Source organism: Actinia tenebrosa, unplaced genomic scaffold, assembly GCF_029948245.1.
Source record: "Actinia tenebrosa isolate PJP-AT-01 unplaced genomic scaffold, QUT_ActTen_1.0 PGA_scaffold8__29_contigs__length_14323225, whole genome shotgun sequence".
Taxonomy (NCBI): Eukaryota; Metazoa; Cnidaria; class Anthozoa; order Actiniaria; family Actiniidae; genus Actinia; species Actinia tenebrosa.
The window spans coordinates 2789177-2805171 of NW_028292585.1; the positions used below are offsets into that span (position 1 = coordinate 2789177).

The 15995-nt window shown below is 38.6% G+C and overlaps 1 protein-coding gene across 1 annotated transcript; it reads right to left on the bottom strand.

Annotated features, from left to right (window-relative positions):
• LOC116301728 (poly [ADP-ribose] polymerase 1) lies at positions 1-13942 on the bottom strand. Its single transcript, XM_031710833.1, has 29 exons — positions 13784-13942; positions 13649-13669; positions 12076-12330; positions 11511-11840; positions 11118-11234; positions 10719-10801; positions 9853-9975; positions 9620-9715; positions 9315-9387; positions 9157-9244; positions 8735-8883; positions 8274-8343; positions 8141-8203; positions 7590-7722; positions 7006-7066; positions 6363-6420; positions 6186-6262; positions 5990-6118; positions 5583-5666; positions 4895-5017; positions 4421-4546; positions 4040-4138; positions 3080-3232; positions 2769-2805; positions 2656-2669; positions 2495-2571; positions 2220-2281; positions 1584-1701; positions 1-1215 (listed from the first exon to the last, which is right to left on the bottom strand). The coding sequence occupies exons 1-29, from the start codon at positions 13895-13897 to the stop codon at positions 1137-1139; spliced, it is 3012 nt and encodes a 1003-aa protein (XP_031566693.1). The 5' UTR covers positions 13898-13942; the 3' UTR covers positions 1-1136.
• Positions 13943-15995: the final 2053 nt, after the last annotated feature.

Genomic DNA, 15995 nt, shown 5'->3' on the forward strand with positions numbered 1-15995 from the left:
GCATGCACTTCACATGTTTATTTTCGAAAAGGGTCAATCTTGATAACATTTTGGATGTCGTGTTTCAGAAATGCTGTTGACGTCTCGTCTGGGTTTGTAATCCCTCTGCAAACACCACCAAGAGCACTAGAAGCTATGTCTGACTTCTTTGATACCGAGTAAAATACTTACGTCTTAGACTAAGTATTCAAACCAAGGATTGCCAACAGACGGGGACAGAGTATCACTTACTAGTCTATTGAGATAGCTCTTATCGTGCTCTTGGGGCCTCCGGTTCAAATTGACACCTCGCGTTACAGTCTAGAACTTGCCCAAGTGGGGGAAGCTTATCGAGATATTTATTTTGAGTTTTATTACGATCTAAAACCATGAATTGAAATCTAAGGTTTACATTTTGTAGCGTAAGAAGTACGCTCGATTTGAAGAGCTTTAGCGAAGTCTCGCTGCATGCATTAAGATCTTACGCCCCTCTTTGGCGCCCGATTTAATACTATGTACTTATGACCTCAGATAGAAGTCTAAACTCGTGGGGGGTGGGGAGGTAAGGTATCGCATGTAGATGCAAACTGGTCACCATAGGTCTAATGCCCGGAAATTGACAGACATTCCCGTGATGCATCATGGGATGTCTTAAAGGTAAAAGTGCACCATGTTATGGTTGTCCCCTAATAACGTGTGCGTAAATGCACTTAGTGCTATTAATGGGTTATATAAACAGTAACAATAAAAAGGTAGAGTTATTTCATTAAACCGTGAAAGAAAAATGACTATTTTAGTTACTACTAGTTGATACAAAACCACCATACAAAGAAAACAATGGTTTTAGAGTCTACTACTAACTTTTGTGCGTACTATTTTTTCACTGGTAAGATAAAACCACTCTACTGATTAGAGAAACAAAACAACTGATGCAATACTGTAGCATTTCATGTGTGCATAAACACAACTTATGCCTAACACCGGAATGTAAAAAATACCTTTCCTCTCTTATGATGTAAAAGCTATTTTTTTCGCAGACATTGACGACTGACCTACGAATGAAACCAAAACAAATTGCATACACGTCAAAGTCTATGGTTTGTCCTCACATATGCGACTGTTACCAGGCATTTTCTTTGCACAGGGAAATGACGCGACTACCATCCATATTTGTACTTGAATTCTAACTTCAGTAAATACTTGATATTGATTTGAGATACGTCATATACAATGTATCTGCGGTGAGTTAAGGTACGTCACAGAAACCGTGAGGAATAACGTTTCTTACAACACGAAGGCCCAACCATGCTCAAGGGTTGCTGGTGAAGTTTTTGGATCGAAGGCTACTCTTTATCTAGAGGCGAGAATAGACCCCCACGAAAACAGATCCATTTGCTGGCCCAAACCTCTTGGGTAACTCTGGGTGATGTTATTAGAAACAAGAGCAGCCTAAAGGGTAGCGAACATACATACCCAACTCGCTACCCAAACGATCAAACGCCCGACCATATCATCCAAAATGGTTCACATGCAAAGAAACTTACAATATTGGCCCAAATATGCCTCATTTTGTTATTGTTATAAAGTCTGTTTCAAAAGGATACTCATTGTATAGCAAGCTAGTGTCCTTGACGTTACTCTCCACACCTTTCCCCATTGGTACAATAGTACCGTCTTCTAGAACGTTGTGGCCTTTGCAATCAGGTGCTGTACGGCCCAAACCTTGAAATACAACAAAAACCCAAACTGAATTGGCCCATTGTCCATCATTCAGGGTGTGGTTTTGTGAAGTATGTTGTGGTGTGGTGGTAGTGTGACCATTGTGGTAATGAGCGATGCAGCGTGTGGCGCGGTGCTGTGTTGTATGGTGTGATGCAACGCGTGGTATGTTGCTGTGCGGTATTGCGTGGTTTGGTGTGCTGTGGTGTCGTTAGGTGTGTTGTATTGTGTGTTGTAGTATAATGTGGGAGTACATGTGGTGTGGTAGGGTGTGGTGTCGTTAGGTGTGCTGTGGTGTTGTGTGTTGTAGTATAATGTGGGGGTACATATGGTGTAGTGTGGTGTAGTGTGGTGTCGTTAGGTGAGCTGTGCTGTGGTGTTGTGTTGTGTTGTAGCATAATGTCAGGGGTACATGTGGTGTGGTATGGTGTGGTGTCGTTAGGTGTGCTGTGGTGTGGTGTTGTGTGTTGTAGCATAATGTCAGGGGTACATGTGTTATGATGTTGCATGGTATAGCTCACCTTTTACACTGTGTTTTCCTTTGGGTGGTTTAGTGACGAAGTTAGCTGCCTTCAATTCATGCCTAACAAATAAACACAGGTCAGTAGAGTTTTTTATGTCTCTCTCAGGGTTCTCAGGTTTTCCTTCCTCCACAAAACATGATACGCTGAATTTCAAATTAAATTGTACTAGCCAAAATCTATTTATTAACATAGTGACGAAAAAAGCCACACTGGCTAGCTTAGCAACATAGCACAGAGCTGTATACAGAACGATACAAGATGGTAATACTCACATATTTCCAAGAGCTACTTCACAAAGCATTAACAAGCCAACATTGTTGGTTGGTGTTGTTCTGCAGTAGTTGGCAGACTGTAAATGAAATATGGTATTCCTTGTAAAATACTGCCTTCGTACAATTTGGGAAAATAGGATAGACATGTTGACATTACTCACCTTTGACACCATATCTGAAGTGAAAAAAAAAAGAAGAAAAGAAAGTTGAGTTCTGCTCCTTTAAAAAAATATCTTAGTACAATTTCAAGGCCAAAGAAATTAGTTTAGCTTACCTGCAAAGTAGACACCTTTACCAAACATGTAGCCAGTCTAAAATCAACATCGAAAACACTCACTTTTAATGTCAATCATGCAAAATAGGCCTGGCTTACCACAATCTCATACCTAGAGCCCTTATTTCTTACTGCGCATGCTCGACGAAAAAATGACTCCGTTGAGCATGCGCAGAAAAAAAAGGGCTCTGGGTGCGAGATCGGATTCCGTTGAGCATGCACAGTAAAAAATAAGGGATCTGGGTACGAGATTGGATTCCGTTGAGCATGCACAGTAAAAATAAGGGTTCTGGGTACGAGATTGGACTTACCACTGGAGCCTCAGGAGGTGCAATACGAAGCCCCTGTGACAAGATACCCGCATAGTTGGTGACAGAAGATCCATGCCAGAGCAGTTGACGGTTGTGAAGTTCCTTGAAAGGCTTGTATCGTGATGCTTCTCCGTGTCGGTCAACTTTAAAGATCTGGATTGAATATGATAATATGATGAATGTTTCGTGGTATTGATGTTAGTGTTAATGTTGATGGTGGTGGGGGTGGTGGTGGTGGTAGTGGTGGTGGTGGTGGTGGGGGTGTTGGTGGTGGTGGTGGTGGGGGGGGGGGGGTGGTGGTGGTGGTGGTGGTGGTAGTGGTGGTGGTGGGGGTGTTGGTGGTGGTGGTGGTGTGGGGGGGGGGGGTGGTGGTGGTGGTGGTGGTGGTGGTGGTGGTAGTGGTGGTGGTGGGGGGGGTGGTGGTGGTGGTGGTGGTGATGGGGGCGGAGGGGGGTGGTGGTAGTGGTGGTGGTGATCATGTTGATACATAGTGGTGATAATACATGATAATAATAATAATAATGGAACTTATATAGCGCACATATCAAAATTCATGGCGCTTCATGATGCTCATTCAGATTTATCAATGGCGCTGATCGGATGTCAATGATACTGCTAGTGATTTTGATTATGGTGGTGGTGATAATGATGATGATGATATAGTGAAGATGATGATGATGATATAGTGAACATGATGATGGACGAAGATAGTGGTGATGATGATGGTGATGATGATGGTGATGATGATGGTGATGATGATATAGTGAACATGATGATGGACGAAGATAGTGGTGATGATGATGGTGATGATGATATGGTAAAAAGGATGATGGAAGAAGATAGTGGTGATGATGATGGTGATGATGATATAGTGAACATGATGATGGACGAAGACAGTGGCGATGATGATGATGAAAATGATGATGATAATGGTGAAGAAACGTTACAACAAATACTCACATCAAGAACGTTGAGTTCATACTGTTGATGAGTAGCAGCATGCGTATTCTTGACGTATTCTTGAATCATCACAAACTCTGGGCTCGAATGTTCCAAAACCTAAAAATGTGTAAGAAACAAGTTAATCCTTTTGGCGTCGCAGCCTTGAGAAACTTGAACTAAATTTTCTCTCGAAGTAACTTTGTGATATGCTAGACTAAACTAACTTAATTTGCGGTCGTGAATTTTAAAAATACAACCGCAGATGTGGACAAGAAATCTCTGTTAAAATTTCGATTTTTTTTCTTTCAATCATTTTTTTTTTTTTGTGGATCAATGAATTATTTAGCTCTTTGTGAGCAAGATTTAAGTCTTCACTCACACCAATCATGCTATACTCACATCTAGGTTGGTCTTCAATTTCTCGTAGTTCACATCAATAGGATCTTTAGCATCATCTCCACCGCTTTTGAGAAGACTGTAAGCCACTTCAATTTCCAAAAGGTTGTCCAACATGCTCACCTTAGACTAAAGACAATTCTAAATTTCATATGAGACGTTCGCACGTTTGGATTGCTTGCAGCTCTCCCTCAAGCAAAAGAAGAAGGAGGAGGAGGAGGAGGAGGAGGAGGAGGAGAAGAAGGAAGTAAAAAAGGGAAAAAAGAGGGCACAGAAAAGAAGAATTCGGAAAGCGAAGAGAACACTAACGCAGATCAAATGAAGAGTTTGTTGGGAGCGTTAACAACTCTTTTGCTAAAAACTATTTTTGAAATATAGGATATGTTCAAAGTACAGCATTCAATGTGGCTTCAGTTTAGAGATCAAAGAAAGATGTGAAATCACTGATCCCATAACCTGCCAGTAAATCGAACCTACATTTATAAGGTCCATGTTGTCCAGCATTGGAGGATTTTTCATGCCAAAGTCATGAGGTATCAACGTATAGAATCGATTTGATGCGTCGAGCAGAGCATTTCGATTGCCACCTTCTGATATGATCTGAAAAGGGAAAGAAATATTCCTTTAAATCATGTTTTCGAATATCGAATCTATCACAAGTAACGTTTATTTTTGTCTAAATTTTGTAATACTGTGCTTTTCTAAATGATTACTGCTGATGTTGTGTTGCATCAATCTCACAGGATAAGCAGTAATCTTGCGCATAGTGATTGATTCGACGTAAACTTTATGTTACTGATGCGTTTTGCCGTGATTGTGAGACCGACACGCCCGAGGGTTCTCCCTGATGCAGCTATAATTTGGCGCGCAATGTTTGCTTGCCCCGTGACCGTGCCGCGTGTAGTGGATTTTCTCAGTCATACGAAAGCTACCCTTCCAAAAAAAGACATTCAAATTTTATCGATACCCTGATGAACGGTGCGGGCAACGTCGCACACTAGTTCTGAAGAGCTGGGACGAAGGAAAAATGTCTTTGTCAAAAATGTCAAACATGCACTTTGTTGGCTTCCAAATATGCATTTTGTTGGCTTTCAATTATGTATTTTGTTGGCTTTCAAACATGCACTTTGTTGGCTTTTATGTATTTTGTTGGCTTTTAAAATACCTTTTGTGCTTCACCCAGTGTAGTGTAGGCTCGTTCGATTTGTCGTCTTGTCAGTTTTCCAAGTGGCATCTTCTTCAAATCAATCTAAAGAAAACAAACATTAATAGGGGTTATTACATGCAGTTGAGATGCGCAACAAGCCTTAATTGCAGCCTTTTTTCGTTTATTATACTAGACACGCAGTGGCGCTAACCAGGGGTTCTTAAATATCTTTAATTTTGTAACCCGACAATTGCTCGGCAAGACAACCAGCAAATATTCGTAGACCTGAGCCTACGATGCATTACAGCAGTACAAGACGCATGCGCCATAGCGGTTAATTGCAGTTTTGGCGACCAAAGAGGAAGAACGGGTTTCATTTTACAGGTGTTCCACAGGAACCCCGAGAAAGAAAGTAATCTATATACCTCGAACTCGACCATAGCTTTCTTCATGGATTCCACATCAAAAATCATCTTAATGAGTTCCTGTACTCTAAGGTGTAGTTTGCTCTGGCTTCCTGCAGCGATTGAGTGTTTCTTCAATTCTTCTTCATCCTAATACCAGAAAATAACACTATAAACGTACAGCAATAAAGTGTTCTGTATCATAAATCATCCTCACCTGTCCATAGTCAATCTCAAGAGGAAAGAATCGATTTGGATGTTTCACAAAAGACTTTCGGTTATGCCAACTGTTCCCTATAGACAATCGAGATCATTTTCAATGCCATTTCCATCACTAATTACATTTCTAAATCTAAGGAAGATTTTTATTTTCAAATATTTTGATTCACAGCACCTGTCTTCTCTTCATAAAGTTCACAAAATCTTGAAATCGCTTCACCACGTGAAAAACTCTATAAGAAAAACAATTTCAACCATTATCTTGAGATACTGTAACCAAGAAGGATTTTTGGATGTTTTAACAAGCGACACAGGCATTTGCTCGAGAACTTTTTTAAGCGAAACGAAGAATTGCGTTTGACGGTGTTGCAGTGGATTGTTAACTCAACACTTCAAGGCCCGCTGGTAAAGGCCGTTAGATGCAGTGCGCAACCATGAAATAGCATCTCATGTCAACCTAAAAAAAAGGTAAAGTACCTATATTTAACGTCGGTAGTTCCTTCAGTTGAAATTCAACTGTTATCAATGGAAGCCGACGGTGCGCACTTTACCCCCTCTCTCCATCAGTGCTCTGTTTAAAGAGTATTTAAAGCTGAAGCCACACGGATTAGAGAGAAGTCGAAACAGACGTGGAGATCCTAAGGATCGAACCGTGGACCTCAAGGTCTGAAGGCTGCGCAGTAACCAACTGAGCTACGCTTGCACCTATGTGCAGATCAAGAAAAACCATCTACTTTTACAACACAGAGAGTGCAACGAATGTCTTCGTGCAAGGCTTTATTGTCTTTATTGATATTATTTCATTGATTATTTCGTACCTCTAGCTTGTTCCCTCCAATAGATGTACCTACGCGTCCCCAAGAACGAAATAAATAGCACCTACAAGTGAATAGAATTAGGACGAAGAGAAGTGAAGACAAATAGAGAGAGAAGCAAGCAAGGAAGGGAAGGAAAGGAAAGGAAAGGAATGGAATGGAAAGGAATGGAAAGGAAAGGAATGGAAAGGAAAGGAAAGGAAAGGAAAGGAAAGGAAAGGAAAGGAAAGGAAAGGAAAGGAAAAGAAAGGAAAGGAAAGGAAAGGAAAGGAAAGGAAAGGAAAGGAAAGGAAAGGAAAGGAAAGGAAAGGAAAGGAAAGGAAAGGAAAGGAAAGGAAAGGAAAGGAAAGGAAAGGAAAGGAAAAGAAAGGAAAAGAAAGGAAAGGAAAGGAAAGGAAAGGAAAGGAAAGGAAAGGAAAGGAAAGGAAAGGAAAGGAAAGGAAAGGAAAGGAAAGGAAAGGAAAGGAAAGGAAAAAATTAGTGTCAACAGACAGCAACATTTGCAGCAAATATTGAAAACTATTTCTAGGTAATTATAATGAAAAAAAAAAACAATGCTAAAAACCATGCGCAATTGAGGTTCTTACTTTGGTCCATGATCTTTCTCAAGGATTTGAAGCTTGTAGTAGGAGTTGGTTCCCCTCACGATGTCTACTAGTCCTAATATGGCATTGTAGATGTCTCCTTTGACTTGAAGCACGTGACAGGAGTCCTCTTTACCTGAAGTATTTGCAGTGGAGTTTATATTGTAGACAATGGCAGGATAGAAGCAGTTATTATACACACGTTGTTGACCATTAATAGGCTTCTACTGCATATAATGTTTGCAGTGTTAATTTTTCTGCTCAGTAAATCAACAGCAGTAGAACCGAGAACATCTGGTTCTTGTCATTACTAAGACACAGCTGTTGTTGCTATTGCTGCAGTGTTGTTGTTGACATTGAACTGTTACAGCTACTATTTTTGCCGATGTTAATTTGTTTGTTGGGTTGTTGTCAATCATATGATAATAATGCTGCTGCTTCTGCTCTCGTACTTAATTCAACTCAATTTTTTTGTAACTAATGTTACTACTATCATTGTTGTTGTTGTTGTTGGTGGTGGTGGTGGTGGTGTTGTTTTTGCTTTTGTTATTTACCTGATTCTGGGTCAACTGCAGCTCCTCCTTTCACTGATAACTTAATCTTCTTTTCTATATCACCTATGAGAATACCAACAACTTAGACTCTTATACTAGAAGAACAACAGCTGATAAATCACTGCTAAGTTACCTGCTGGGAAATGAGAGCTTGACGACTTTTTCTTGAGTGAAGGAGGAGGTCCATCAACTGTACTGACTCCCTGAAATCATAAACCCAGTGATGTCATACGTTATATACATGAGCCTCGGATATCAAGGGCAACCTTATCCTGCACATTATCATCATAATCATCAGGTTTTCCCTCTTGGCCCGCTCTTGGCCTTAGGGAACAACTGCTCCGGGAAACGTCCTCTGAGCAGATGTTTGAACTTGGTTTTGTCTATCATCATTTTTCTGGCTTGCATTGGATCTATCTGGAGGAGATCCTCAACTTGCTTCCAAACTCTTGAGGTGGTCCTTTTATCAAAAAGGACCTGTTTCTGGAGGGCGTCATGTTAATAAATTGAGTGGTTGATTGATTGATTGTAATGCTATATTTGATTTGATTTGAATCGACTTTCAAATGCATTGAACCAACCAATGAGCATTACCTTGTTGTTACCCCAGGGTGCAATGCTGTGCTGTGATATCTTTAACACGGCGCCACCACTTTTAACAGCATCAAGACATTCTTCTGACACAACAGGTATGTTTGCAGACTCTGCGTCTTTCATCTTTTTGCTTTGTTTGTTTACTTCAGCTAACATACACAATAAATAGAAGACCATTGTGGGTTAAAGACCCCTTATAGTTTGTGCATAACTTTTTCCCATTTCTGACCAGATGTCAATCTCTTGGCAATAAGATTCATTGTTTGACTAGTATCAGTATTCATGTGTCTTCTCATGCACAACTGCTAAACAAAGAAATGATACTCAAGGGATGGCAAGTGGTCTAAAACATTATTCCCAAGCTAAAATAGTCTAAGAAGACACTTACAAGTCTTGGTACACTGTAATATAAGATCTTTTACCTGCAGAACTAATGCAACAGCTCACATTATTGCTGACCTTCTCCACAACCTTTCCACCAAGGCTTTCAATCACCTCAGTAATATTTGCCTGGAAACAAGACAACAAATTCAATATTCAATCTTATAACCAAATAATATTCCTGAGAAAACACAAGTACCTTGCTCTTCTTGAGTTTTCCAATTAAAGCTATTTTCTGGTTGAATAGAGGTTTATCAGGAGGAGCTGAATTCCTACAAAAATGAAGTCTTAGTACAAAAAGAATGTAATACACCTGTGTAGAGATTGTGATTTTCATATGGAAATATATAATTGATGCATACACTTTGATGGCGTCAGTTTTCCATGACGACTATCATAGTCGTTGGTTGAGCCGTCGAGTTGAAGTGTGTGTAAGGTTTAGTGCATTTTATACAGCAATAAACCTGCATACTAAACTATTAATTTCAAAAATGACTGACTTACGATGAAGCTGTTTCAGAACCATCAGCTTTCTGTGCCAAGGCCAAGGCAGAAGCCTTTGGGAAGAGTCTTTTTCTCTTGACAAATTTGAATTTTTTCCTGTTGAGACAAAAAATGACTTTATGGATTGACAGACGGATGGATGAATGCAATGAATAAATAAATGGATAAAAATCAAACAATCGGCTTTAGCTCTCCCAAATATTTCATATTCTACTATTAATAATTCTACTTACAAGTATTCCACCTCCTCCTTCAGTTCCTTTGAAATAACCCAGTTTGCTCTTTTAGGGTCTTGAGTAACAAACATACACTTTGTCCATTCTGACATATTGCCTGTACAGCCATAGCAGTCATGTCTACATTAAAAAACAACTTGACATCAAAAATACTATAAATCTGTTGTCCATGAGCTGTGGAACCCTCTTGAGAATCTGTGTGTTTGTTTGTAAAGACAGGACACAATATTTAATGTCTTGACAATTGGACAACATTGGCTCTTGTATGGCCAACATTGGCTCTTGTCTGGCCAACACTGACTCTTGTCTGGCCAACATTGGCTCTTGTATGGCCAACATTGGCTCTTGCCTGGCCAACACTGACTCTTGTCTGGCCAACATTGACTCTTGTCTGGCCAACATTGGCTCTTGTCTGGTCAACATTGGCTCTTGCCTGGCCAACATTGACTCTTGTCTGGCCAACATTGGCTCTTGTCTGGCCAACATTGACTCTTGTCTGGCCAAAATTAGCTCTTGTCTGGTCAAATGCCTCTTAGGGCAGCCAGTTAGACCTCTTAAATGTTCACTTCTTATCATTCCAATCTTAATAGCTAATGATCATATCTGGATATCCAGCAGCCGTTAATAGAAGGAAAATTAATCTTGGTGCAATGCTTTCCCAATTCAAATCACATGTCATTATTCTCAATAGTATCATTCCATCAATGATCACTTGAGAAGATGTATGAATATGGAATGCCGATACAACTCAAACAAAGAATCCTAAATCTTTAAAGGAATAAGACATGGTCTGTAAGGGTTAAAACATTGCACCAAGAATTAGGTCTATTTAGTCCTAAGATCACTAATGAGGGTATTCTGACCTGTAAACAAGGGTTCCATTGTTGCATTCCTCACAGGGAAGAAGTCTTCCAAAAGCCATGCCATCAGCACAGCGATCAAGAAGCTAAAATTACATACAAAAGAAATATAGGATAAGAAGTTGATCACTTCTGTAGAGTGGTTTTCATAAACCTTTTAAATACACTTAAGTATATTAAGCACTGTACATCATAATAATTCTTGTGTTTTATTTTGTCTTTTTGTGACTATTACACTCACTGTGACTATTAGTTCACTTTGTTTCATGGGTTAATGAAAACCATTCTAATATATATGTGTAACACTCATAGTACAAACTTTCTTTAGAAAAACTAGGGAGTAATAAAATTAAATGTGACCACAACAGGCTGTTTTATAGCTTTATAAGAGTAATAACTTACAGATGCTTCTCCACCCTGAGAACTGAGTCCATTATCTTCTAGCATTTGTCTCAGAACCATAAGAGGGCAATTATCATTTAATTCATCTCTTATCTTCCATACCAATTTACTTTGTTCCTGGAAATGAAAAAGAAAAAATCATGACAAGAGAATTTATTCAAGAACATTGGATTCTCACTATGGCATCCCTTCGATTAAGTACAAGTCATATACTGTACATCTTAATATCACTATTCCCTTAGCCAAGATCTTGCTCTGTTTGTACCAATGTTAACCTATGATTTCCTTGTTATATCTAACTGATTCTTTGCTCATGTCCTTCACAACCACATATCACTTCTAAAACTCCCTCACCCCCTTTCATAATACAATCATCTTTTTTTCTCATTAAACCTTTAATGCTTTTTCTTCAGCTTCTTCTTCAGCAGTCTTTTGCTTTTTCTGTGGTTTTTCCTCTTCTTCCACCTTCCGTTTCTTTCCCTTCCCAGATGATTTTTTCTTGTCTTTCGAAGCTCCAAGTTTCTTTTTCAACATATCTTGATCTGTCTTTTCAAGCTTATTGAATCCCGTAAAGCATTCTGCTGTAATACTAGAGTCTACCTCTAAGTTCTCACATTCTTCTACGAAACAGTCAACATGGTGCCATCGAGGAATCAGACCAATTCCCATTGGTGCATTGGATTCCGCTGAAGGCTCCATCATTTTAGCAAGACGAAGTTCACCCTGAAGTAGTGACAATCAAACATGATATAAATGAATAAAGACTCAGACAAAATATAGCTCAAAAAGTTTATCCATACAAAATTACCAAGTATAAGGGTTCAAAATTTCCAATTAGACATGTGAGTTATGTCATGCATTGACCTAATGATCAGCAAAAGTTCGTTTCACAAAATTGATAAAATTTGAATGTTTTTAAGGTTCAGGTGATTTTTAGACATGTTCTAAAATGGCTTACTTTTTCAATCTTTTCTTCGCATCCTTTGCAGGAGCTCCTGCTTGATTTAGCATATTCTGCAATCAAATCTTTATCTTCCTTTAGCTTTGTTGTGTTTGTGGAAGATGAAGCTGCTCCACTCTTAGTTGCTCCACCAACATTATTTTTAATCTTTTCTTGGTCTTCCCACCGGAGTGAATCAACCCCAGCTATATCACTGACAGATGCTGGTTTTATTTTCTTGAAGAAGCAGGAATAGTGGAACCAGTTTGGAACCTAAAAAAATACAATATTGACTTCTCCAGGAAAGTTATTCTTCTGAGTCCAGTTGTACTTAAGGTGGATATTGCCGTATATGATGGATAAATCCTTATCCAGTGGATATGTTGATGCCGTTATCCAATAAATTTAACCACTGGATTAGATTTATCCGTTTGAAGGCACTATCTACCCTTCGTACAACTGAGCCCTGATGACATTGCTGTGCGCCATGCAGTGGTGAGTTTTAGCAGATATTTCATGATATTTCATGATCAACAATTTGAGCGCTGACGGTCGTTTTATGTTCTTAATCAATTCAAAATCAGCGTCTCTACAAAGAGCCATATCAGCATACATTCATCAATGTATGCTGATACGTGAAAATGAAATAAGAAAATCACCTAATACATAGTATATATATATACCTATAATATATTTGGAATCAAACACTCATGTACTATTAGTATAAGGTGCCAAATAAAATTGTATTGTATATATTGTATATTGATCTTCCAGGACAATAACAAGAAAGGAATTAGAGGTAACCAAAGTGACCCTCAACCCCCCCCCCCCCCACCCCCACCCCATCCCCCCCACCCCATCCCCACTCCCACCCACAGGATAAACACTGAACATCAATAGAAGTAAATTTCAATATGTATTTACTGATCGCCCTGCTTGTGGATTCCTAACCCCTCCCCTCCCCTTCTGCCTTCCGATGCCAATCCCAACATATTTACATATACTTTAACATATCTACAGATGTTTGCTTCATGTTAACAGTCTTGTTATATTTATCGAAAACTAATTATTGGAATTTATTACTAATATTTCATTTCCTTGTGTTGTATTATTGAAGTATTTCTGGCAAATTATGAGTGTTCAAATATAAAAGGGTTGTATTGTCGTGTACGGGAATTGTCAGGGGAATTCTATTCAATTTCAAATTTCGAGTAATCGGCTAGTAGTCGTACCCTACGATAGCATAAATTAAACTATAATAAATATTTATGTACACATGCTGATGCTGCTGGTTAGGTTTAGGGTTAGGGTTGGGGTTGGCATTGTAGTAGTTCTTTGGTGCCGAAGGTACCGAGTTCGATTCTTGGTGTCTTCACTTAATTTTTTTTCTAAGTGAGGAGAAGCAAAATTTCTAAGTCACACTCGTGTGTTCGGAAACCTATGACGTACTTCTTTAATCCGTACACGACGATAGTACCTATAAAAGGTCTGTTTCTGAACGTAGTACATAACCTTATCAATAAGCTAGATTGCACGATCGCTGTAATATCGTAAGAATACATCAAGTTCAATAAAATAGGGAGAATTTTACCTTCCCATCGAAGTGCGGCGACTGAAAAAAAGGAAACGAAAGCTTAGTGTTTGTAAAATCAGTGATCAAACAACAACTTATCAGAATATCATGCACAAGGAGAATATACTTAGTTCGGGACAAACAAGCTTATACCTGGACCATTTTCGCCACACGAAGTGACTCTTTCCCGATATTGACCTTACATAGTTTACAGGAAGATCTGTTAGATTTAGCGTACTCTGCTTTATATAGAATATCTTCAGCCATTTCGAAAACAATGAGGAAAAACTCCTGAAAATGATGGAAGCTGACGAAAACAAGCAGGCGCTGTACTGGTGTGAAATTCATACAAGACCCTGGGGAGAGTAAAGGGAGGTTCTTGATTGGTCACATTTTCGCGCCAAAATTAGTGACGTCAAGTCGTCAAGAGAACGGCGTGCAAGTATGTTCTTGTTTAAAACTCCACAGGGATCCCAGTTTTTTTATTACTCTGCTTCTTTTCTTTATACTTCGTGTTATGTATATATCGAATTTCAATCCTTCTCGTCAAAATTATGTTCAAGAAACCACATTGTGGTAATAAGATGGCAACTATACAAAAATACTTAAAAAAGAGCGGGTTATTAGGTCGCTACGCAAACGCCATCTCTGACCGAATCTTCTCTAATGAAAGTGATTAGTGAGGAAGTGAGAGGAAGCCGAAGAAAAATGTTGAAAAGAATTTCTTAGTTAAACTTTTTTATGTTACTTTGTTAACTGAATAATTAACTGGGACCCACCACGCCGTAAAAAGTGGGCTAAAGTTAGTTAAAGTTAGGACTCAGTCAAAGGTAAATAATAGTTAGAACAGTAATGATGAAAAGGTAAATTATACACCGTGAAAAGATGAAAAAACGGAGACGAAGGACTAGCGTCCGAAACGTCAGTAAGTTTTTTCATCTTTTCACGGTGTATAATTTACCTTTTCATCATTACTGTTTCATTAGAAACACCGACGCAGCTCACACTAGTTTTTAGCTAGTGTTATGAGAGAGAAAATTAATGTTTTTACAGACTAAGCTAGACATCAGTTTTTTAATTACTATTTCTTATCGTATGAAAACAAGATAAAGAACGATCAATTAGTTATTGAAAATATCAATATAAGAGTTCAGTAAGGCTGCCATCACGCACGACGAGTTCAGATGATGGTATGCTTTGAATTTACAAGTAAACTACTTAGCTCCTCCCATTAGCATGTATACACCTATGGTTACGCCCTACACACTCTTTACCCCTTTGCTTAGTTATTTTAGCACTATTCTTTTAAATCTTATGATACATATATTCCTCGTAGACCTTTCTATACATTTACCATATATTCACATATTATCTTTAGTTTAAGTTATGTTTAGTTCTATGATTTTCACTCGTATTATTCTTAATAAGATATCACACTTAGGAATTTACTATTTCCATTAGCCAATCAAGGCACAGCGATGATATCATATTGATTGTAGAATGACACCTGTCATGAAGTTATTATAAATAGAGCTCATGTAATTAGTTTAAGTCAGAAGAGTAGAGATAGAGTATAGAAGAAGAGAAGTAGAATAAAGATCCCGAGTAGCTCTACCGAGAGCGGTCAATCCCATAACACTAGTTATATCTTCTTAATAGTTAGAACCTTCTTATCGCGTGAGTGCTGCTTGAAAAATTAAAAAAACAAAAGTAGATCTACTCCTAGATTATAATTTCATTACTAGTCTACATCGAAATCATGCTTTCAGTTCGACCCCAGTTGAGAAGCGTCACTGCTCGGCTGCTTGTGTTGTGAATAGCGATGACAAGTTTTTTTTTTAGAAAAAATACTATAAGAACGAAAGAAAGTACTCTGAGGAAATCACAAGAAAATTAAAGGAAAAAAGAAATTTTCGTGTGATAAGGATTAGGTAAAGAAGCTAATGAATAAAGCATTATTATATTTTTAACTCGGCAATCGTGTTGAACCTCAACAAAATCCGGTATGAACTTTGGAACTGGATACGTGAAAGTTTTTAAAACTCCTTGTTTCGATCTCAGCCGCGATGGAACTTGTCTTTATTCATAATCTTGGGGGATCTATTGGTAAACTATCGATATTTTCTTTTGGTTCGAATTCGCGCAGAACCCTTCCTTTATCAAATGCAAGCTTTGAAGGATACGAATGGCCCCGATTTTACAATGTAGACCAGTTGCAAAACTTAAAATTCTCAAGAGTTTCTAAGCAAATTACTCGCGCACGGCAGGACATCTCCTCAGCTTTATTGATATTTTTTCTTTTTCATTATCATGTTCGTGTAATTTAATTGACTGGAACACACGGGGAGTTTCTAAGTTTCCTTGA

What these genes read in the sequence shown, in the direction of transcription:
- LOC116301728 (XM_031710833.1), bottom strand. Translation starts at nt 13,897, where the DNA reads ATGGCTGAAGATATTCTATATAAAGCAGAGTACGCTAAATCTAACAGA. An exon ending in CTGTTGCATTAGTTCTGCAG is followed by an intron (nt 8,884 to 9,156) that starts GTAAAAGATCTT and finishes TGTGTATGTTAG; the next exon opens with CTGAAGTAAACAAACAAAGC. An exon ending in GAGAAAGATCATGGACCAAA is followed by an intron (nt 7,067 to 7,589) that starts GTAAGAACCTCA and finishes ATTCACTTGTAG; the next exon opens with GTGCTATTTATTTCGTTCTT.